The sequence below is a fragment of the Vombatus ursinus genome, unplaced genomic scaffold (genome assembly GCF_900497805.2).
Source record: "Vombatus ursinus unplaced genomic scaffold, bare-nosed wombat genome assembly UNPS02014863.1, whole genome shotgun sequence".
Lineage (NCBI taxonomy): Eukaryota > Metazoa > Chordata > Mammalia > Diprotodontia > Vombatidae > Vombatus > Vombatus ursinus.
The window spans coordinates 9,873,673-9,898,236 of NW_020954641.1; the positions used below are offsets into that span (position 1 = coordinate 9,873,673).

At 40.1% G+C, this 24,564-nt stretch overlaps 1 protein-coding gene across 2 annotated transcripts; it reads left to right on the forward strand.

The window, feature by feature from the left end:
- Nucleotides 1-1,151: 1,151 nt before the first annotated feature.
- KCNMB1 (potassium calcium-activated channel subfamily M regulatory beta subunit 1) lies at nucleotides 1,152-12,118 on the forward strand. 2 transcript variants are annotated; one of them, XM_027841845.1, is made up of 5 exons: nucleotides 1,152-1,306; nucleotides 2,328-2,385; nucleotides 4,135-4,302; nucleotides 6,953-7,124; nucleotides 9,993-12,118. In XM_027841845.1, exons 3-5 carry the CDS (start codon nucleotides 4,169-4,171, stop codon nucleotides 10,260-10,262), a joined length of 576 nt encoding a protein of 191 aa, XP_027697646.1. In that variant the 5' UTR covers nucleotides 1,152-1,306; nucleotides 2,328-2,385; nucleotides 4,135-4,168; the 3' UTR covers nucleotides 10,263-12,118. The 2 variants fall into 2 exon arrangements, with proteins under 2 accessions (XP_027697646.1, XP_027697647.1); XM_027841846.1 differs by lacking the exon at nucleotides 2,328-2,385.
- The last annotated feature ends 12,446 nt before the right edge of the window (nucleotides 12,119-24,564 follow it).

Genomic DNA, 24,564 nt, shown 5'->3' on the forward strand with positions numbered 1-24,564 from the left:
AGTATTTTCACAGCCCTATCATACTATCGACTCCCATTGAGCTAAAAGTCTCCTCCTCCTCTGTCCACCATTCTTTTCTTCAGGTGAAATGCTGGCTAACCTCACCTTTCCCACTTTGTATTTGTAAAACTGATTTTTTGAACCCAAATGTAAGATTTTACACTCATCTCTATTACATTCCATCTTACTACATTCTCTCTAATATTCTAGTCTGAGATCCCTTTTGGTCCTTTATCTGTCATCCAACATGTTAGCTAACCCCTCTGTTACAGTGTTTTAAAGCCTACACACTCCTCATAACAATTTTGTGAGGTAGATAATGCAAATATTATTAATCTCAACCACCTCTTTACATATTTTTTAAAGATAAAGAAATTGATGCTCAGAAAGGTTGCCCAAGATTCCTGACTCCAATTATAACATTTTTCTACTATACCACACTTTTACTGATCAATCTTCACACTCTTACCCCATCCCAATTCAAATATACTTTTATAGCATCTGAGATACACCTAAATAAGAATTGTTTCATTCTTTGTACTTGTATCCACTGTGCTTAGTACAGTGCCTGGCACAAAGCAGGTACTTAAATACTTGTTGATTGATTGTGACTAGTTACAGCAGTCCATGAACCTCCAGTGGGTATAAGAGACTATTTCTGCTTTCAGTGACTTCTGTAACCCAGCTGGTATTCAGAAGGGCAGGGAGCATCCCTGCAGGCAGACATCCTCCATCTCCAACTCCAGATCGCCAGCACAGTGCCTCCAAGCAGCCCCCAAATGCTAGATTCTGTTCTTGTAACATTTCCCCTGGATTCTTGCCCATCTTGTCCCAGAGATAAATAAAGAAGAGGATGTATTTCAAAGCGAACTGAGCACCCATATTCTCTCTTCTTCCCTTCAGAGGAATGTAACAGCATAGCTCAGTTTCTTCCCCCCACCCCCAATCTTTTAAAATATTAGTTTGGATTTCCCACCAGACTTCAGAAAAAATTTTTAAAAAATACCGAGAGGCATTAGTTGATCTCCTCTCTTTGGGTACCTGCTCTCCTGAAGTCTATGTCCCTGGGGGATGCTGGGTCTCATACCTTACCATGTATGGGCACAGAGACTGCTCCAGGGATGGGGAGCACGGGGCCAGCCACAGCTGGAGGAGCCCTGTAAAACAAAGCTTCCTGCTGGAACTCAGGCTGCTTCCTTGGGGCAGGCGTGGGGGTGGGGCAATGGAAAACTTCCTGGCTCCCCCCGGCCTTCGGAAAAGAAGTTGTTCTCAAAGGTGAAGACAAATTCAGGAGCCAATATAGACTGTGAGTACCTCTCAGAGAGCACTTTCTAAAGCCTGTCTCGCAAAATTGTTTGTCCAAGGATATGTGGGGGGGGGGGGTTGTGATGGTAGGAGGCAGAAGTTTTGGAAATGTGTAGCAGAGTATTGATTGGGTAGAAGACATCAGATGTGGATGAGTGAGTGGGGAGGGCAATGTTAAAACAAACATATTTCCTCTCTGAGACATGGATCCCGAGGCAATAATGCCTGAGTTACTTAGGACCTGTCATAACCATATTTGTCACCAGAATATTGGGGATGATATAGGGTTTAGGGGGAGGATGTCTCAGAGCACTCAGTGTCCTGTCCCTCAGAGTGGGCGCCCAGGGTCCCCTAGAGTTCGGAGAGGATGGCACCCCAGGGAGAAAAGAGAGACCTCATGCTAGTCAGAAGGAAAATTAATAATAATCATCAGGCAGATATTAGTATGGGAAGTCAGAGGCTTCCCCTTCCTGCCTTTTTCTTTACACAGCACCTTCCCCCTTTTTCTCACCCCCATAAAGGGATGCTATTTGCCGAAGCAAGTCTGGCCAGTCCAAATATAAGATCACAGTGGAGGGCATCTATCCTAGAAGTGTCAGGAAGTCTTACTATTCACGTCTCCAGTGATGAACAAATTTACACCATATCTATGCCATACAGTGAAGGGATTCTAGAAAAGAAACTTATCTGGCTTTAGAGTGCCACCTCCTCCAGAAAGGTTTCTTGGATGCCTGCCACCTCACCCAGAAATGATCTTTCTCTCTCTGACCTCGCATGCATTTTGTACTTAGGCTATTATTACATATTCTATGTTACAGTTATTGTAAACTTTTATATTGTACTGAATATTTGTTACTTATATCATATCATCCCCATTAGACTATAAATGCCGTAAAGGCAAAAACCATGCCTTAATTTTCATTGTATCTCTTCCATTGCCTACTGTAGTGCTTCATAAATAGTAGAATCACAGATTTAGAGTTGGAAGTAAGGTAATCTAGTCCATCCCCTTCACTTGACAGATGAGGAAACTGAGACCCAAGGAGGTTAAGCGACTGACAGCCTAAGGTCACGCAGGCGGTAAGTGGACCTCGGTCCTCTGCTCCAAGGAATCTTTCTACTATATCATAGTCATAACTAGTTGCTATTAAATGAATGATGTCTATAGATTTAGACATCAAGACCAAGTGCCTCATTTTACAGATGAGGAGACTGAGGCCCAGGGAGGTTAAATGACCTTTTCTCATCCATTCCCGATAGAACCACTAAGGCCAAACTGGGAAGCAGAGCTTATATTTGAAGGCTGTTACTATAAATGTTCAATCTGAACCGTTCAACAAACTCCTCTCTCTGAAGAAAATCCCAGAAGTGATAAACAGCTTTAAAAATCTTACATTAAAATCAATTTCCCTTTTCAAACTTTCTCTTTCCCCTTTAGGAACTCCCTCCACCTTCACTCTATTGACTGAATGCTGATCCCTGGCTGCCTGACTATCCCACCCCTCTCTAACTGTGAGCCCTTCCCATATCTTCCACTGCTACATGTTCATGCTTGTTGACTTTTCCAAATACCTCTCCTCTGTCAGAATTAACTTATCCAGGGTCCTAGTCCATTAAGACTCTGGTTTCTGGGTGGAAATAACTAGTTAATCTAATAAATTAGCCAATGGCAATGGAGTAATGAGGGTAAATGGATTAATTTCTTTGCTCCATGGTTCGATGGAAAGAGTAGAGACAGCTAGGTGGCACAGTGAATAGAGCTCTGGATCCGAAGTCAGGAAGACCCACGTTCAAATTGGGCCTCGGACACTTGTTAGCTGTGTGACCCAGAGCGAATCACCTCGTCTCTGTCTGCCTCAGTCTTCTCATCTGTAAAATGGGTATAATAATCGCATCTACCTCCCAGGGTTGTTTTGAGGATAAAATGAAATATTTACAAAGCATTTTGCAGACCTTAAATTGTTATAAAATGCTAGATACATACACAAATACAGGGTATGCCCAAAAGTCTTAGGGCAGTTTTAAGCTTCAATAGATTCAATATACACTTTCGCGTATATGTATATGTATATGTATATGTATATGTATATGTATATGTATATGTATATGTATACATACTCATATATACACGTATATGTATATATACATACACATACTCATACATATATGTATGCATATATACACACACTGGAGCAGTCTCTCTGCCCATACACGGTAAGGTATGAGACCCAGCATAACCCAGGGACATAGACTTCAGGAGAGCAGGTACCCAAAGAAAGGAGACCAACTGATGCCTGTGGGTATTTTTAAAAAAAATTTTCTGAAGTCCGGGGGGGGAAATCCAAACTTTTTTTAAAAGGTTGGGGGTGGGGGGGAAGAAACTGAGCTATGCTGTTACATTCCTCTGAAGGGAAGAATATATTTGTGTGTATATATAATATTATGTGGTATATATATATATATAGAGAGAGAGAGAGAGAGAGAGAGAGAGACATATACACATACAGTCTAGTTTAAATCATGACTCCTCTTATTAACCACATGGTCTTGGGCAAGTCACTTGATCTCTGTGGACCTCAGTTGCTTCCTTGGAATGTGAAATGGTTGAGCTACCTGGTCTCTAAAGTCCCTTCCAGTTCTAAATCCTCTAATCAACCAGGTGTAAAATCATGCAGCTGTTATTCCATGGGCACAGAAATTCTCTGTGCACCTAAGCAGATCGCAAGGTGGATATAACTTTTAGTCTTAAAGTTACCTGAGCAGCAGAAAGGTTATACTGTCAGTGAGGTTGCTGATCTAGGATTTCCTTGTTCGACTCTCTAACCCTAGGAGGGGCGAGACAGGTCTGTTTCTCAGAGTCAAGATGGGGAAAAATTTGGTGACTGCACAGATCCGAGGAGAGAGCCGTGCCCTGTGCCTGGGCGCTGTCATGGTGGTGTGTTCTGCCATCACCTACTACATCTTGGGGACAACCGTGCTGCCCTTATACCAAAAGAGGTACCCAATATCCCTTTTCCCTACATTATCTCCCTAGTCTAGGAACTTAAATGCCTTGCAAACTTTCTACCCACTGGAGAAGGGACATTACAAAGTGGGATAAGATGGAGTCAGGCTTGCCTAGAACACAGGAACCATCAAAGAAATGGGCTAATAATAAGCCTTTCTACTCCCTCTACACCAATCAAGTAGAATCTAACACCTCTGACTATTGCTACTCCCTCCTCACACCTCTCTTGCCGTAAGTGTTCTGGGAGAATTTAAGTCCACAAAAATTAAAGGGAATGAAATATTCTATGTTAAATCATATCAGTGCTTCTTAGAATCATAAAATTACACCTGGAAGGGATCTCAGAGACCATCTGATTCAACCCCTTGATTTTACAAATGAGAAAACTGAGGCTCAGAGTGGTTAAATAACTTGCCTAAGGTCATTCAGATAGGAAGTAGCAAGTTAGGATTCAAATCCAAATTAAAATCTTTATACTGTGCCACATTGCCCCAAATTTATTTCGTTTATTATTGTTGTTATTATTATTATTGCCTTTTTTGGCCATTGATAGTTAAATTTTCTTTTCAATTACTTTTCATTTTACATTCATCTTTTTTTTTTAAGAAAAGGAAATTTTTACTCTAAAATGGAATTAACCATCTCTGAAAGCATTAAAGTGGACCTGTTCTTGTCAACTGTCCTGGTGGAATATTGAGTTTATAATGATGACTGATTACTGACCTTGATCATAGCACCTCAGATTTGAAAAGGACCTGAGAGGTCATTTTCCCCAACATTCTATTCTGCAGAAATCCCTGCTACAATATCCCTGACAGATGCTTATTCAACCCCTGAACACTTCCCATGATGGGGATAATACTATTGTTGTATGGAGCCATTCTGTTTATAGACAACTATAACAGTGAATACAAAGGAATATAAATATATAAGGAATATATAAGGAATATAAATTTTGATTGCTTATACTTCACAAAGTATCTTGGGGTTTGGAGGCTAGATTTTTTACTTCTCTACTTATTTATTTGATCATTGGTTTTGTTTTGTTTTTTTAACTGGGACAATTAACTCTTTTGTCTTATATAATTTTCATTTTATTTCTTGAAGCTCTGGAAAACCAGGCTATGATAAAGCTTTTTGGGATTCAAATGGAACTCCTAGACTATGCCTTTAAACCCAAAACACTCTGGCTCTCACTGATTGGCCATTATACCTCACTTGCTCAGTGTTTGGGTTTTGGTGGCTCAGAATTGAGTGTAAATAACCATGTTTCTGTTTTGGCCAGAAATTCTGAGGGTCTTCCCCTCCCAGAATGATTCTTTTGGGAAGGCAAAACTAGGCCATCTTTTTGCTTCAATTCTTATCTAACCTTTACCTACTGAATGGGTGTTCTCTCAGACAAACTGAGACCTGGGAAAGATCTTAACTTAAAAAGGTCAAGGTCTTCCACTGCATCTGGGGCCATCTCCTGCCATCCTGACCTACATCTTGCCACTGGACTTAAATGACTCTGGAAGAGAGAGTGAGGCTGGTGACTTTGTACATCCTTGCCTCACTTAAATCCAATTCACGTGCAAGTCAAGAAATCACCGTCCTGGTGTCATTGGTCCTCTTTGAGAACTAAGGACAAACAACAGTTGTGATGTTTTCTTCCATAGTGAGCTGACATATACTTCCCTCTGAATTGCATCTATTGACCCAACCATTCACCTTGTCGGGAAGACATTCCTGTTTGCTTTCTTCTAACACCCTTTCCAACATAAGGGCTGAGGAAAGTGAGCTGAGGGTGTCTGAAGCTTTTTTGGTTAGTAGTCTGTGGCCTGTATGCAATGGGTAACACTGAATAACAGCACCAGAGGACATTAGAAGCAAGGAGTTGTCTCTTCTTTCTTCAATATTATCAAGGATAAGGCAGAAGCTCACCTAAATTATGAGCCCTAATATCCTGATTTACTTGACATGAAATTAGAATTCTCCCTAGGACACCTTCTGTACACCAAGTTGAACTGGGAATCTTAGCTGACATCCATTCTTTGAGCTTTCTCAGAATGGAGCCCCAAGGTTGTGGTTCAGATTCTGCTATTAATTAGCTCTGTGATTTTTGACTTGGCCATTTCCCCCTATCTGGGACTCAGTTTCCTTATCCATAAAATGACACTCTTGGAGATAATCTCAAAGATCCCTTCCCCCTTTGAAATTCTGATTCCTCCTCTCTGCTAAACACCAATCAGTAGATCCAATCTAACTGCTTTTCCCCTCTCTACTGGGCCCAGATGGCTCCAGAGGAGAAAGTGAGGCTGATGACTTTGAAAAGCCCTCCCTCACTTAAATCCAATTCACTTGCAAGTCATGGCATCATCTTCCTGATGCCATGATCCTCTTCAAGAAAGAGGGACAAACAATAAAACCAAAAAGCAAAAACAAATAATCGAGAGGATATCTCATAAGAAACGGGAAAAGGGTATGGCATAGGTCTACTAGGGGAGTCTTGGAAGATCCAGTTTAATTACTACCAAGCAGTGGCTGGGGGCGGTTGGAAAAACTAAGGGAGTCAATACTGGCACAGTGTCAGCGGCCACCAAAGTAGGGCACTGCTCTCATCTCTGCCAGTATCCTTGTGTGCATATGTGTTTCTCCTAGTGTATGGACCAAAGTATCCAACTGCCACCTGATTGAAATAGACATAAGGGAACATGAGAAGCTGGAAGGCAAGAAGGTTCCCCAGTACCCATGTCTGTGGGTCAACGTGTCTGCCATTGGGAAGAGTGCCATTCTATACCACACAGAGGAGACAAAAGAAAAAAACCACCAGGTAAGAGCAAGAAAGTTGGTCTAGAAAATATTATGTTATATCATATTATATTATATTTGCACATGTGTATGTATAAAACCATAACATGTGATAAATGTGTCATCTTGTCTCCTAGAGAAACCAAAGGGCACCCCAGGAAGCAACTCAGGCAAATTATTTGGAAGGGACCATCTAGAAAGTCAACTCTTAGGGAGCATTAAGGAGTGAAAGGGATACTAACTCTGGAGTCAGAGGACCTAGGTTCAATTCCTACCCTATGTGACCCTGGATGGGTCATTTAACCTTCCTAGACCTTAGTTTCCTCATTTGTAAAATGAGAAAGTTGTGTAAGATGACCTCTAAGGCCCCTTCCAATTCTAAATCTATGAACCCCTGATAAAAACTCAAGCTAGCTCAACTCCAAAGCAAATCATCACAACTGGATATAGAAAGCCCTGAATTGAAAGCCCGTAGACCTCAGTTGTATCCTTTTTTTTCTGGGAGCCTGTGGAAAAATTCCATGATTCTGTGCCTCACCAATCCCATTCTGTTAGCCCTTGTTTCTTGCCTAATTTTCAAAAGAGCCTCGCACCCACCAGCTAAAGACCTGAAACCATTAATGCTAGACAAGGAGAGATGGCTGGTGTCACTCATATGTGTTGGAGAGAAGTCTTGGGAGCATCAAGACAACCAATTTACTTCTGGACCTTATTTACTAGATAGCTCTAATCAATTGACCTTAAGGGGAGATTGAGAGAGAAGCAGGCATCGTTCCAGACTCACTTTGGCAGTGAAGGTGAGAATGGGCATAGATCTCCATGCTTTTCCCTTAATAAGCTATCAGCTTCGTGTCAAGCCAAACCTCTGTCTGCCCCTCAACAGGAAGTATTTACAGCCTCCAGCTGATCATTGCTCTGCCTCCTGTTCACGCCGAGTGGCCAATTACAGCTCTGATAGGAGGTTGCAAATAGGGTGATTTGGTGAGCCTACCCTCACTGTTTACATCTGCCAGGCAGCTGCCCATTTGGTCCAGTTGCTTGTTTTATATTCATTAATTTATAGAAAGTAGGAGGTGGGGTGGGGAGGCAGTCCTCAGGGACCAGCCAAGAGGGCTCTGTAGCAAAGAGCAGAGGCACAGGAGAGACAAACACCTTCCATGGCCAGGCCCTTCTTACATGCACTCTGGACGTGTGGGCTCCTGAGCTTCACTATTCTCTCCATAAATACTGGAGGTGAGGTTCAGGCTATGGTGAAGATGATGCCACTAGTAATTGGGATTTTGACAACTGGGATCAATTTGACTCCCCTGGAAATTGGACTGAGACTTTAGTACTATGAAGAATGGTAGAAGGAATGGCCCAGGGGAGCTTCAGATTTGACTTCCCACAGTGCTCCTGGGCTCTACGACTGGTAGACGCTGGGCATCTACAAAATACATAAAATCCTCACCACCAGTCCTTACAGGATAGGATCAATTGCTTTGTAAAAGGCTTAGGGTAAATTTAGGTAGGGACATATTATAGCACGCAGGGGTTCTTAACCTTTTTTTCTATCATGGATTTCTTCAGCAATCTGGTGAAGCCTATGGACACATTTTCACAATGATGTTTTTCAATGCTTAAGATAAAATTCAAAGGATTCCAAAGGAAACCAATTATATTGAAATAAAGATGTAATTTTTCCTATCTAAGTTCACAGATAATCTGAAATCTGTCCATGGACTTCTTGTAGATCTGTAGATCCAAAGGTTAAGGGCTCTTGGTGTAATGGAACCCTAGATTTATTAAGTCCCTTTCTTGTACAGCTATAAACTTATCTTGACAACATCCTGGAGCAAGACAGAGAGAGAGACAGACAGAGAGACAGACAGAGACAGACAGACAGAGACAGAAACAGAAAGAACGGAGAGATACATATACAGAGACAGAGGCACAGAGAGACAGAGACATATTATATAGGGGAGAGTTCCAGGGGGAGGGAGTGGATTTTGCCTGTATTATAGAGAAAATGGGGACCTTAGCTTCTCTTCTACATGTCTGCAGTGGTCAGCAAAAGTAGGGGCTTCATAAATACTTGTTAACTTATAATAGTATACATTTCTATGGCATTTAAAAGCTTGCAACCCTGTAAGGCAGATGGTAAAGGTATTATTATCTCCATTTTACAGTTGAGGAAACTGAGACTTACTTATACAGATTTGGGCACAAAGGGTCTCCTGATTCAGTGTGACCTCTCCCATGGTCAGACTATGCTCTGTTACCATTAACACAATGCTCCTTCCTCCCAACCCCCCAAATAAATTTTGCCCAGGTACAATACTCCCTAGTTATAGCTCTTTATACCAACACCTAAAAGAATGACCCCAGGTACTCTGAAGCAAAAATACAGATGGTGAACTAGGCTGACTCCTCAGTCAATCAATCAAGAAGCTTTATTAAGCACTTACTAATATCAGGCATTGTGCTAGGCACTGAGGATACAAAGACCCCAACTGAAACAGTCCCTGTCATCATGGACTTTATATTCTATTGAAAGAAAGAACATGTTCACATATAAGTACATAACAGAAAAAATATATATATAAACTAAATATACAATAAATACAAGATGGTTATATAAGTATAAATATGAAGTAGCTATTACTAAAGAAGAGGGATGAAGAAAAACTTCAAACAGCAGATGGGGCATGGGCTGAGTCTTCATCATACTCTCTGAGCTTTTCTCCAGGGCTTCATTCAACTGACACAAGGGTGGTCCTATTCCTTCTTGTTTTCCTGGGTGTGATGCCTTCTACCCAATGCCCTTCCCCTCAATTTGAGAGCTTTGGGTGGGGAATCTTTCTGTTCCCAGCTGTTTTCCATCATTGTAGATTGTCTCATTCTCTTCTAGTGTTCTTACATCCCTGAGAACTTGGAGGACTACCAAGAAGCCAGGAGAGATGTGGAGACCATCAGGGTCAGATTCAAAGAGCGTCAGAATTTTCCCTGCTACTCAGACCCTGATGAGACTGAAAAGAGTGTCCTGTACAGGAGGCTCTACACTCCCCAGATGCTGTTGAAGTGGCTTTTTTGGCCCACCTTCATGCTAACTGGAGGAATATTCATTATCATGATGGTGAAACTCAATCAGTCCCTCTCCATGCTTGCAGCACAGAGATAGGACCCAATCAACACCTCACAGCTCAGGCACAACTGAAATCTACCCCCCCCCACCCCCAACATTGTTTTTTAGCTCTACTCACAGCTGTCTCTCCTTGTATTTTGTCTCTTCTTCTCCAATCCAGTCCAGTTACCATTGTGAGATGAATATTTACCACGTCATACACTTGCTCAAAAGCTTACCATGATTCTTTGCTGCCTATTGGATCTTACCTTAACAACTTTCTTTTCCTAATGCTCACTCTTAAGTGACAGCCTCCAGCCAAGTCTGTCTCCTGAGCTCCATTTCCCCAAAAATGAAGCTGATTTCGACCTCCCACTTTGCTCATGCTGTTCTCCACACATAGAATATAATCTCTCCATTCCTCTATGAAAATCCTAGTCATCCTTTAGAGCCCAAGCCTTAATTCCTTCATGAAGCCTTCACTCATCAGCCTCAGGACTCAGAAAAGCCTCTGTTCTCTAAATTCCTGAAGCACTTGTGATACATAACACACAATAACAACTGACTGTATGATGCCTTCTGTTGCTCTCTATTTGATGGAAGTTTTATCTTTCCACCCAAAGCATGATGCTGGCTCACCTTCAGATGGGGACCTTACCTTCTCTTGTATGTGTCACAGTGGTCAATACAGACCAGGGGCTTCATAAATAGTTGATGGCTGAAACTAATACTAGTTCACATTAATAAAGCCCTTAAAGGTATGTAAACTGCTTCACTGAGGCAAGTAGTACAAATATTCTCTCCTTTTTTATAGGTGAGGAAACTGAGGGTCAGAAAGTTTCAATGGTTTGTCTATTTAATGGATGATGGGGCCAGAACTTGAAACCAGACCTTTTGATTCCATGTCAAGTACTGTCTTCACTCTACCATGATGCCTTTCCACACCCATGAACCTAAAGCATAAAAAGGCAAGAGGGAGGTACAAACGTATATTTGCATCTACTGAAAGTGCTCTCCTTCCCCTCACACCCTACTAGGGGAACCGAAAGATCCTCAGCTAGAACAGCTACCAAGTAGGAACCTCCTTGTCCCTCCTCTGCCACAGACCACTATAGGAGGTGGCTGGTGAGTCCCAGTTGGCACCAGGAGAAGCCACCCTCTATTTTCCAAATCCCTGGCTACTTTTCCCTTTTCCCCTTCTTTTCCAAATATTGTTCCCCCATCTCCACCCCTGCTGGAGGAAACCCTAAATCACTGCCCCATTCCTAAGGGTAGGAGTGGATTTGGAATTTCCCAATTCCCCTATTCTCTGTGGTGGTGGATCACTCACCTCATGCTCCCTTATTCTGCAGGACAGACACCTTGATGCATCTTAAGGACTTTGGGTCCTTGCTAGCCACCCTTTGGTTGAACACTCCCATGTCATGTTGTCTCTTCTGGTTAGAATGTGAGCTCCTTGAGAGCAAAAACATTCTTCTTTTCAATTTGCTTTCCCCAGCACTTATCATACTGCTCAGGACATATTAAATCATTGATAAATGCTTTTTCACTCATTCATTCATCCTCACAGTGGACCTCCCTTCAGGACCCTATAGCCACAGAAGGTTTAGTTAGGTAGCTGAGTCCATGTATTTCCATGTTCCCTCAGAGTAAGCAGAGGCAGGAAGGAAGACACTTAGAATTATCCTAGAATTCCCTTTCCTTTGATTGTGATGGAGCATTGCCAGGGAATAGGACACATTCAAATATCTTCCTGGCAGCCTGAGAAATCCGATTTTTAGAGCATGTCTCAGTTCAATAGAAGGTTAGGAAATACAAGCTCTTACGATATAACATTAGATCTTTGAAGTCAAGGACTATGTCATTTTTGTCTTTGTATTTCCAGGACCCAGGCCAGGTCCTGACTACTAAGTAGAGACTTATTAATAAATGATTATTGATTGATTAAATTAAATTCAGTTCTTAACACATCTGTACTAGTCTTCTTTCACTCTGACTCCTGGGATCTCTAATTTTGGGGGAAATTCTTCAAAAGCATTGCCATCAAAGTCTCTTTATTAAGTAATTGTATTGAGAGCAAGTCAGAGTGAATCTCCCCCAATCTCCTCTCCCTTAGAAATTTCAGTTTTAGACCCACAGCTTGATTCAAACAATATGCTTTTGTTTTAGTCCAGACCTATGATCTCTTCCTCAAAACCAATATATACCAGCATCTAATCTGCAACTTATAGTCTTAAAAAGCTACCTGAGGTACTAAGAAGTTAAATGACTTGCCCAAAGTCACATAGATAAATAACAACAATGATAATAATAATAACTAGCATTTATATGAGGCTTTAAGGTTTGTACAGTACTTCCCAAATATTATCTGATTCTATCCTCACAACAACCCTGGGAGATAGGCATGCTATTATTATCATCCCCATTTTATAGATGAGGAAACTAGGGCAGATAGAGGTTAAATGACTTACCCAGGGTCACCCAACTAGCAAGTACATTTCTGAAGCCAGATTTGAACTCAAGTCTTCAGGTCCAGCACTCCATCCACAGCACCACATCACTGCTTAGGTTAGGTCATCTACCCAAGTTCATACAGCCAGAATGTGTCAGAGACAGGATTTGAACCCAAGTCTTCCTGACTCTGAGGCTAGCTCTCTGTTTACTATGCCACAGCTAACTCTCTTTGGAAAAACACAAAGATAGTACAAATTGCCACCAAATCAATGGTAAATCTGGGATTTCAAAATTTATGAGTACTTCTTGCTTCTGAATTCAATTCAACAAATCTTTATTAAACACTTAATATGTACCGGCATTGTGCTATATACTGGTGATACAAAGATGAATCTCACAGTTTCTGATCTCTGCGAGCTTACATTCTACTAGAACTAGAGAAATCTGATCAGCACCATGATTCTTTTATGATAAGTACTTAGCCAAGTGACCTAAATAATGAATGCTGATTTACAGGGAATCTACTTATGTTTGCTTAATGTTCATAAAAGGCTATGATGCACAGGAATGTCCTTGTCTCCCAAGGGCCCTCAATTTCTTTTGCATGAGATTTGGTGAGGCCAGCCTAGAAAATCTACTTCTTAAGAATACCCAGTCCAGATGGCCATATAGACATAATAATAACAGCTAATATTCTTATAGCACTTTAAGATTTACAAAGTAATTTGCATATGTTATCTCATTTGAGCCTCATTATAACACTAGGAGGTAGGTGCTGTTATTATTCCCATTTTATAAATGAGAAAACTGAGGCTGAGAGAGATTGTAACTTGCCCAAGGACGTTCAACTATTAAGTGCCTGAGTAGAGTTTGGACTCAAGATTTCCTAACCCCAAGGACAAAGCTCTATCCATTACTAATTCTCTTACTACAGGTGGTCCAAAATATGCTGTGGATTTTACTTATCTCTTTTTCCACTCTTTTCCTATTTAATCCTTTAGGGGTCCTGCTGTCATATTTTGAGAAATCTTATACCTGTTTGCTCTCTCCCTGAAATCCCAAGGTGAGCATGAAGTAATGGGCATTTAGGCATGATCAAGTTAGACACTGAAAAAAAATGCATTTTGATATAATTGCTGGCTGGGAGCAGAAAGCATTCATTAGCTTTTAATAAATCATACTGCTAATGAGCTTTTGCCTCCCCCTTAATTTTCAACCCGTCTCTTGTAGTGAAATAAAGTGCTCACTGGCCCATGATTCACCAGAAGGGATTATTTTTTCATAGTCTTTCCCAAAGATCTCTGGACCCAGAGAGACAAACCTAGCACCAAGAGCCACAAGACCCCCAAAGCCAAGATGGATCTCCTGGGGCCATCTTGCCTAGCTTCAAAAAGGGCTGCAACCAAATAAACCCAGGTAGGACTACAAAAATATGCAAGGATCAAGATTCTAACATTTAGCATAGTGCCAGTAGGCACTTAATAAATGCTTATTGACTGACCCCCACTTTTCCAGCAGAGTATTCAAGTTTATACTATTAGAATCAGCCCCTCAGCTTCAGAATCACAAAATTTTGTTAATTGAAGGAGAAGAGAGAAAGACTTAAAGGAATATAAATGCATGTATCTTAGTCTATTGAACCAGTTGGGGGATTCCAAAGAGGTTTCACAAATATCAGTTGGGCCAATAAAGTATAAATCCCGAAGACTTTATAATGGCATGTTCAAGAGAAGATCCAAGATCTAAAATGAGTTACCCACGGAGAGAGACATGGAGAAACCAAAGAGAATCAAGGCAAAGGACACCACTGATGTGTGTGTATGTGTGTGTGTGTGTGTGTGTGTGTGTGTGTGTATGTGTGTATAGTCATACCACATTAGAAGGAGGAAAGAATGGATGTCAACAACAGGCCTCTGACATTGTCCATATATTGTTAAGTTTTTCTAACTCTTCTTGGTGTATGCATGGGACTATTGGGTCTTAAAAACTCATTAGAATATAAGCTCCTTGAGGGCAAAGGTTATATTTGTCTTTCTTTTTATCCTCTTAGCACAGTGTCTGGCACATAGTAAACTTGGTGATTGATTTTGTTTCCTTAACAGTAGGGTAGCTTAATCATGAGAGTCATGAGTTTTATGGGGGGGAGGAAGGTGCTTACAAAGCAAGTCTGATTTTATTTTTTCTATCTGATAAGACAGGCAGGGAGATGCTTAGGGGTAGGAGGCCCTAGATGGATAACCAAGGGGCATGGGAATCTGCCATACGAATATCTTCATAATGGGGAATAGGGAGTTGCAATCGTTGAGAATGGCAGCAGCTACTATCTATGCCCACAAGATCCACAATCCTAAAGATACAAGGCATAGGGAAAGGGCAAGAATTATTGAAAACGAAGGCACAAATGCTTTGTATTTGTTGACCTATGTGCATATTGATTCTCATCAGTAGTATGCAAACTCCTTAATGTCAGGGATTATTTTTGTTTTTGTATCTCCAGTCCCTAGCATAGTGCCTGACACATAGTAGGTGCTTAACAGATGTTTGTTGAATAAATGAATTGAGGAAGGATGTGAGAGAGACAAAGAGAAGGAAAGGAAGGGGGAGAGTGCAGAGGGGGGAAGAACACGAGAGACACAGAGCAGAGATTTTAAAGAGAGAAACACAGACAATAAGAGATCTTTCTACCTCATATTTATCAGATTGGCAAAAAAAATGACAAAAAAGGAAAATGACAATTGTTGGAGGGGCTCTAGAAAGACAGGGCATAGCCTGTTGGTAGAACTGTGATTGGTGCCCCCATTCTGGAATGTAATTTGGAACTGTATCTAAAATGTCACTGAACTGTGCACAGCCAGTGATACTACTACTATCCCTATATCCCAAAGAGATAAAAGAACGAAAGAAAATGATCCATATGTACAAAAACATTTTTTAGCTCTTTTTGTTATAGCAAAGAACTGGAAACAAAGAAAGTACTCATCATCTAGAGAACTGTCAAACAAATTATGGTAAATTGATGTAATGGAATATTATTATACCATAAGAAATGATGAAAGGGGGGCAAGGGATTCACAGAAACCTGGGAAAACATATGAAGTGATGCAGACTGAAATAAGCATAATCAGGAGGACAGTTCATGCGTAACACCAGTATTGTTAAGATAACTTTGAAAGACTGAAGAATTCTTCAATGCAATGAGCAACCACGATTCCAGAGAATTCATGATGAAATGAGCTGTTTTCCTGACAGGGAGGTCGTGATGGACTCGTGTACATGATGAAACGTATTTTTGAATATGGCCAATTTGTGGATTTGTTTTTTCTTGATTATGATTATTTATCATAAAGATTGCATTTTGCCTTTTATTTATGGTCATGGGGGGGGAGGGAGCAGAGAACTAGAGATAATGCTGTTTCCCCCAAAGAATAAAAAGAAAACAGAAACTGAAGGTTTTTTTAATGCGCAGAAGACAACAGAAGGAAGTTCAGAGGGAAATACAGAGAAACAGGAGAGTTTTGAAAACAATATTTTAACAGTGAATTAATTATATGTATTCTAAAAAGCAAGACTTTTAAAAAGATGATAAAAATGAAAAAGTAAGCTTTATGTACTGTAATATGCTGTGATTTTATGTATAATCATTTTTCTGTTTTGCTTTGAATACAGAATGGAATATGGAAATAGTCTTTTTATTCTTTTGGCATTCATTAAATTCAAAACAAAAATTAAGAAACAGAGATAGAGAAACAGAGAAAGATAGAGAGAATGTAGTAACTCAGGAAAAAGAAGGGATGACAAGGAAATAGTTAAGAAGAGAGTTAGGGATCAATTTGTTCCAATTAGCAATTGACAGAGGAGGTAAGGCAAATTATGGATTCTACTCCTTTCCAGTGTTTCCCAGCACAACATTCAGTGAAGCTGGGATGATCCAGTCTGTAAAAACTGGTTGGACTTTACCTGTGTACTTCCAGCCAACACCAAAGTCTCAGAGAACCCAGCTAGTCACCGATGGAGCAGAAGGAATTTCTGATTTCAGTCAGTCAGAACAGAGCAGGAAGCTCATTGAGAAATATACTATGTATATTTAAAGTGTCATCACTATTATGATAATATTTGAGGCTTCCCAGATGTTTCTCATTCTGTGCTCTATTAGCTATAGGTTCCCTTGTTTTCAGCCAGGGCTGGCAAACCTATCCAGTGCACATCTGGTGCTATTCACTCGTATCTCATTCTGGTTCCTGAATATGGGGAAAAGGAAACCATATCAATCCCAATGGGGCATTTGGGGATGCCCAGGTCCCAGTTGGATATACCCTCCCCCCTCCATAATCCACTCTAATTCAAAGATACTAATGATTTTATGTGCCTTATGACTATTTCTTTTAAATTTACCCAAAGATCTGCCTGTTTCCCTCTCCTGATCTCCATCTCAGTTTCCCACTTTCTGGTAAACAAAACTCCCCATGCTCCTCTCCCCATGGAAAATGAAATTAAGAATCATCTTCAAATGAGAGAGAGCTGTCTCAAAGCCAAACCAGCAGCTGTGTCTAGGGCTGCTGGTTTCTCAGCTGGTAAGAGTAATCTGCTCCTTAAAATTAAGAACTGACTCCCAAACTAACCCCCAAGCCCATACACAATCCCAGGTCTGATCTCTTGCCTCATTTTCCTCCTTTGTAAAAAAAGGACTCTGTTAAATGATCTCTAATTTTACTTACAGCTCTGGTATTCTATGTCTTACTCACTGTGGATATGGCCAGTCCAATGAGTAGGTAGAGTTAGCAGTGACCTCCTCCCTGTGATATGAGGGCCACTGAGAGGTCCTCCCAACCTGAATATCACCCCCCTACTTAGATGTGTGCTGCTAAATGTTTGACAAGTAGCTCTTGAGGGGGGAGAGGTACTCATGATACTTTTACATTTAATCTGCTTTATTACCATTGTCACCATTAATTTCTTAAGTCTACCAGGGGTGGGGAACCTGCACAGTCAATGAAATAATAAATCAAATCCAGGTTTGTAGCATTTGCTGATTTCCAAGGTGTAAATCATCACTCTGAAAATTTAACTTTCTGTAACCTGTCCTAACTGACTCCAGTATGAACCTGACAGCCTGCCACTGACATCTGAAAACCTTACTATTTAAATTAGCCCTTTGGGTAAAGGTATTGTCACCAGCAAGTCCCTTTTAAAAAATATAGTGACCTCAGAGAGGCAACAGTTTAAACAAGTGGCTAATTAACCCATTATTGCCTTTCCTCAGATTGATTAGTTTCACAGACCAAACCATGAGGGCATTAGACACAAGAAAGGTGAGTTCTGATTGGGGCTGGGGTAGTGAAATGAAAAAAAAAATTAAAGGGTCAAGGGCATGAGGACCATGAACAGCAGGACGAGCAGGTATGGCTTCTATAGAGAGGACTTAGGACTACCTGTGAGTATTTGGAGGGGTGAAGGGGCACTAAAAAGTTGAGGTGTGGAAAGGGAATGAAAAATGAATTTTAGAAATAACTTATTGAAAACTAACACTGGCCCAAATCTGTTTATTTAGATAGTGGGAAGAATAGCCTCTTCCTTCAGGACTGAAATATTGAGCTAGTGCACTTGCACAGGACATGACCCCTCTCCTTCTACCATATCCCCTGCTTAATTTATCCCAAGGGAGGAGAAGGCTTGCCCTACTGGGTTCATTTTAAATGCTAGGCAGGCAATCCAGGACTCTTGGTATGAAGGGTTTGGAGGGCAAGGAGACATGGTAAAAAGTCAAGTCCTCTCCTCTCCTCTTTTCTCCTCTGCTCTCCTCTTTCTTCTTCCTCCCCCCTCCTCCTATCCTTCCTCCCTCCCTTCCTTCCTTCTTTCTTTTACATTTACTTTGTAGCATCTCCCTGTTCCTTCCCTTGTGACAAAGATGTTTTTGTTTGTTTGTTTGTTTGTTTTTGTTTTTAAGAATGAAAACAAAAGCAGTTCAACCAAGCTAATCAAAACGTTATGGACTGAGTCTGATAGAATATGCAATATTCCACACTCATAGTCCCTTGCCTCTGGATTAAAGAATTGAATGAGATCCTCCATCTCTTCACTCCATGCCTTTGCACAGGATATCCGCCTGTGCTCTTCCTTTTCATCTCTGCTTCTTGGCTACCATGGATTCCTTCAATATTCAGGTCAAAGTCCACCTTCTTCAAGACATCTCCCCTTCCCTCCCAAGTGCCTTCCCTCTGAGATTACTTTTCAGCTACTCCTATATGTTTTGTATATATCTGGTTATTTACATATTTTCTCCCTTATTAGAATACACCTTCCTGGTACATGGTATTTTTTTCTCCCATTCTTTGCATCCTTAGCACTTCACACAGTGCCTGGCACATAGTAGATATTTTAATAAATGCTGGTTTACTGACTTTTCTAGGGCTAAGCTTGGTCATTATAATTACACAACATTTCATTTCATTTTACTTAGATCTCCTCTGTCCCTTATTTGGTTAAGAATTCTCCCCCAGCTATAGTTGTGAAAGCTTCCTGATCTTATTCTCTTCTATTTTTTTTTTTCAATTTATGATTCAATTCAGATCAGATTAAGATAGACTATAAACTCCTTGCAGGCAAGCACTTTCAGCTCATTCTACTGAATGCTTCATTTTTGTCTTTTCCTCCCCAACACTTAGCACACTGCCTGCAGAACCTTAATAAAGGATAGTTGATTGATTGATTCAAGTTATGCATCATTTGTGATATTATTGGGAGTGAATACTATAAAATATTTGTCGAAAACTTAAGTTCTGCCCCACTTGCTTTCCAGTTTTTCCATCAGTTCTTGTCAAATAGAAAGTTTCCCAAGTTGTTTTATGTTCTTGGGTTTGTAGAGCACTGGGTTATTGATTTCAATTGTTTCAGCTTCTTGCTTATCTAATTTGTTCTATTGATCAACTTTCCTTTTTCTAACCAGTACCAAAGAGTTTTGATGATTATTGCTTTGTAATATAATTTGATGTCCGGAAGTGCTATTACCCTTTCACTCCTACTTTTTTCCTATTATTTCCCTTGAGATTCTAGACATTTTGTTCCTCCACATGAAAATTGTTATTTCATCTAGCTTTTCAAAGTATTCTCTTAGGAATTTGATTGGTATAGCACTCAATCTGTAAATTAATTTAAGGACAAGTCTGATGCTTTAAACATGATTGAAGTATTTCTCAGATTGAGGGGCTCAGAGTTGGGGAGGTTAGAGAATAGTTATTGGAGCTAGGTGGGGGGGGGGTCTCACCACTATTCCAGTGTCCACCTTAGAAATTCAGGGCAGTCAGTAGTCCTCCTGAAGTGAAGTGGGGTTTTTTTGGGTAGCCATCTAAAAAGATGGCTGAAAGAGATCAAAGAAGTAGTTAATTACAATTCTCCATTTTATAGACAACAAAACTGAAGCCAGGGAGTTAAAATGACCTGCTTCAGTTTTCATAGGTACCAAGAAGAGATACAAGATTCAAAACCAGATTCTCTGATTGCAAATCCAATTTTCCTTAGACTGCATGATGTTGTCTCCATAATGGATGTGAGTACAAAGACATTGATTTGGATTCTGGTCCATTAACTTTTAACAACATAAAAAGGCAACAACATCGTGGTCCTACTTTGCAATTTAAAAAATAAGTTTTCCATAAATAATAGGATCATAGATCTGGAGCTGGGAGAGATCTTAGAAGTTATCTACTACATTTCACAGATGAGAAAATTGAGGCCCAGTGAAATTAAAGTTCAATATCATTCTCTAGACAGTATAATACCTCTTTATGTGTGTCTATAATACCTCCTTCTCAAAGCACTTTCACACACTTTTTAAAGTTTGATTGATTCCTACAACAAACTTTGTGAGGTGAAAAGAGAGGTGACATTATCCTCATTTAACAAATGAGGAAGTGGAGGCTCAAAGAATTAAAATTACTTGTTCAAGGTCAGATGACTAGTTAGTGATAAGGCCTGAAGTAGAACACAGTTCTTCTGACTCTCAGTGAAGGATGGACAACGACCAGGGATCACAGAAGCCTTTCCACTTTACAAAAGTCTGCCTTTGAGTCTAGTTCAAAGTATCTTTGTGGGCCTTCTTGACTTGAAAGTTAGCATGTTCTTAGGAATAATACCACCCTAGGTTGATCCTATTTCTATCAAGATCTTTCTCTCCAGGATTATCCTGAACCTACTTCAGTCACCAATCAATCACTCAATAAACATTTATTAAGCGCTTACTGTATGTCAGACACTGTTCTAAGCACTGGGGATACAAAAAAGAAGCCAAAGATTGTTTCTGTCCACAAGGAGCTTACAATTTAATGGAGGGGACAACATACAAATAACTATAAACAAAGCAAATGGATGAATAGGAAAAAAAATTAACAGACAGAAGGTAAAAGAATTAATAGAGGACAGGGAAGACTTCCTGTAGAAGGCAGAATTTTGGTTGGAGCCAGGAGGTTAAAGGTTAAAGGAAGCCAGGGAGGCCAGTAGGTGGAGCAGAGGAGGGAGAGTATTCTAGATATGGGTGACAGCCAGAGAAAATGCCTGAGCCAAGAGATGGTGTCTGGTTTGTGGAACAGGCAGGAGGCCAGTGTCACTGCAACCAAGAGTACACTTTGGTGAGGAGGGTATAAGAAGATTGGCAAGGCAGGAGGTTGGGTTATTTGAAAGCCAAACAGAGCATTTTGTATTTAGTCCTGGAGGCAATAGGGTGAGTTGGGGAGGGAGAGGATAAGGAAGGTGACATGGTCAGACCTAATCACTTTACTAACTAAATGGAAGATGGATTGGAGTGGAAAGAGGCTTGAGTCAGGCAGACCCACCGGCAGGTTACTACCTTCTTCCCATCAAATATCAACAAAACATAAGCACCCAGGCATAAGTACAAGAATGGCGACAACCTGGGACCAGTGGAATCACACCTTATAATGAAAGATGTGAATTCACCTAACTACAAATAAACCCACTGACACACATATACAGATGCACTTTCCACCTGGACTAAAGAGGGAACAGTGAAATTTATTGGTCCGTGAGAAATAAAAGCCCTGAATCTTAATTCTACCTTTTCTATTGACGTTGTGGAAGTCCTGAGATTTTGGTAAATCCTTAACTCATTGTTTATAAAACAGGAATAAGGGGATAGATCCAGGTTCACTGGATCAATCTTCAAAATGGTAAGTCTGATAAATAGAAGCATGTAAAGAATAATTTTACACACACATACACACACACACATATATACATATACCTATGTGTGTCTAATGGTAGCCATGGGGGAGAGAAGAGAAAAAGAAATTTACATGATAGTTTTATTATATATTTAAAAGGAATAGCAAGTTGCACATAATAGATGTATAGTTTCATGCACAATCATTTTTATTATACTAGGTTATGGAAATGTTTGTTTTATTCCATAAATTAAAAATAAAATAAATAAATGTAAAAAAAAGGGGTAAGTCTGTATAGAGACTGAAGCACCCTAAACTTGAAGAACAGAAGTTACTGAGATCCTGAAAGTTTCTACCATATAATGGGGAGGTCAGGATTGGGTTAATTTCCAAATGGTTATAACTTATATCATTAGAAAAAGCACTCAGAAATGGCATGTATGTGCCAAGGTGTCTAGCTTTCTAAATGTATAAATACGTGGGGTTTTTTGAGAGTCCACACCATAGGAGAATAATCTCTAAACATAACAGGTTTGATTGGGGGTAATCATCACAGTGTGGGGCAAGTAAACTACCTCAGCCCAAAATCAAGCTTAATTGGAAATTAAATTGCATCTCCACACTAACTGCATTATTTTTGTATCTTGGGCTAATTTATCAAGGTGATGTCTTATCCAGAGGCAGCCCAACGGGCTTATGTCATCCAGAGGCAGCCCAAGAAGTCTACTGAACCATCACAGATGAAATTATCTTTTTCTTTTTCTATTCTACTATGTTACAGAAATGCTTGTTTTATTTCTTAAGTTCAGAATAAAATAAGTAACAAATAAAAAAAAAGAAGCTTGTGTATAAGAGAATAACCTAATATAATTCACCTTCTCTCTTGCTCCAATTTCGAGATCCAGGGGATCTTGTCTATGGTTATTGACCTTAAATGTTTTGTTTTATCTAATCATAGAAGCCTTTAGTCATACTTAGTTTGAGACTATATAGAAAATGTGCTAATATGCCCAGGATGTGATCTTCTTGTTTGCTGATTGGATGTGTTTTGTGAATTGCACATACCTTTCCCTGGCCAGCTATCTTGCAGATGCTCAACAGTCAGTCACAAGTGGGATGAGAAGACAGACCATGGATGGTTGAATGTAAACTATCTATACTATACAGGAATATCAAATCCAGGTTTGTGTCTTGTAGATGGGAGATCAGTAGATCATCTTCACATCACATTTATTTCATTCAACCTGTGTGTTTTCCTCAGTGTTTGTTAGCTGTGTCTATCTGTCCTTTTGAGATATCATAAGATATAGCAAAAAAGAACACTGGATTTGGAGTAAAAGGAACTAGGTTAAAAATCCTAGCTTTGCCACTTATTTCCTGTGTGAGCTTGGGTAACTCATATGATCTCTCTGAAACTCAGTTTCTTTATCTGTAAAGCAAGGGGAATTCGATTTAATGAGACAATGGTCTCATTAAGCTCTAAAATCCTAATAACTCTACATATCTGTCTGTACTCAATCAACCAACAAGAATTTATTAAGCACTTACTTTGTACTATATAGATTGTACTACTATATAGAGTGCTAGACCTGAAGTCAGAAAGACTCATCTTCTTGAGTCTGGCCTCAGATACTTACAGCTATGTGACCCTGGGCAAGTCACTTAACACTGTCTGCCTCAGTTGCCTCATCTGTAAAATGAGCTGGAGAAGGAAATGGCAAACCACTTCAGTATTCAAGAAAATTCCAAGTGGGGTCACAAAGGGTCTGACATTACTGAAAAATGACTGAACAACAACTGAAACTGTGTACCAAATACAGGGTTGGGCCCTGAGGATACAAAGAAAAAAAAAAAACAAAACAGTGGCAATTAGTTTAAGCTATTAATCACCTGGGGGCAGGGAATGTTTGAGTTAATAAGGGAGTAAATTTATTCTGGTCAGAGCCTCCCTAAAGGGGAGAACTGATTGAAAGGGTGGCAATGACAGGAATCTTAGATTGGACTTGACCATTATCTCTAAAGTTGGTGACAGAGAAGAAAATGAAAGCCTGGCGTAGTCTTAGCTGCACCTCGGATTTTGGAAGAGCAAGGTTCAAAGGGTTCATAGGAAACATAAGTAGGATCCCATGGACTAAAATTCCAAGGAGAAAATCAGCCCAGGAAGGACGGAAAACTCTTAAAGAGTAAATCTGAAGACATAAGAGGAAAGAATTCTGATGAGGAGGGAAAATAGGAACTGTCTGAAGAGAGCAATGTGGATGCGTAGGGAACTGCCCAGCAAACTTGGATCTTAAAAAGATATGTATATGACTGATTTAAAGACAAAAAGCAAAGAGGAATTTATTTTTTAAAAGAAGATAAGCACAAAAGATAGAAGCAAAAGCAGGTCAGTTCATCAAGAAGCTTTTATCAAGTGCCTGCTATGTGCGCAACACTGTACTAAGTGCTGGGGATGTGAAAAAAGGAGAAGACAATCCTTCCTCTCAAGGAGCTCACAGTCTAATGGGGGAGGCAACATGCAAACAACTAGGTATAAATAAATTATGCATAGGATTGGAGATAATCGATAAAAGGAAGATCCTAGTATTCAGTGGGATTGGGAAAAGCTTCCTGTAAAAGGTGGAATTTTAGCTGGGATTTGAAGGAAGCCACGGAATCCAGGAGATGGAGATGAGGAGGAAATTAATTCCGGGCATGGGAACATGCAGTGAAAATGCCTGGCATAGAGGGAT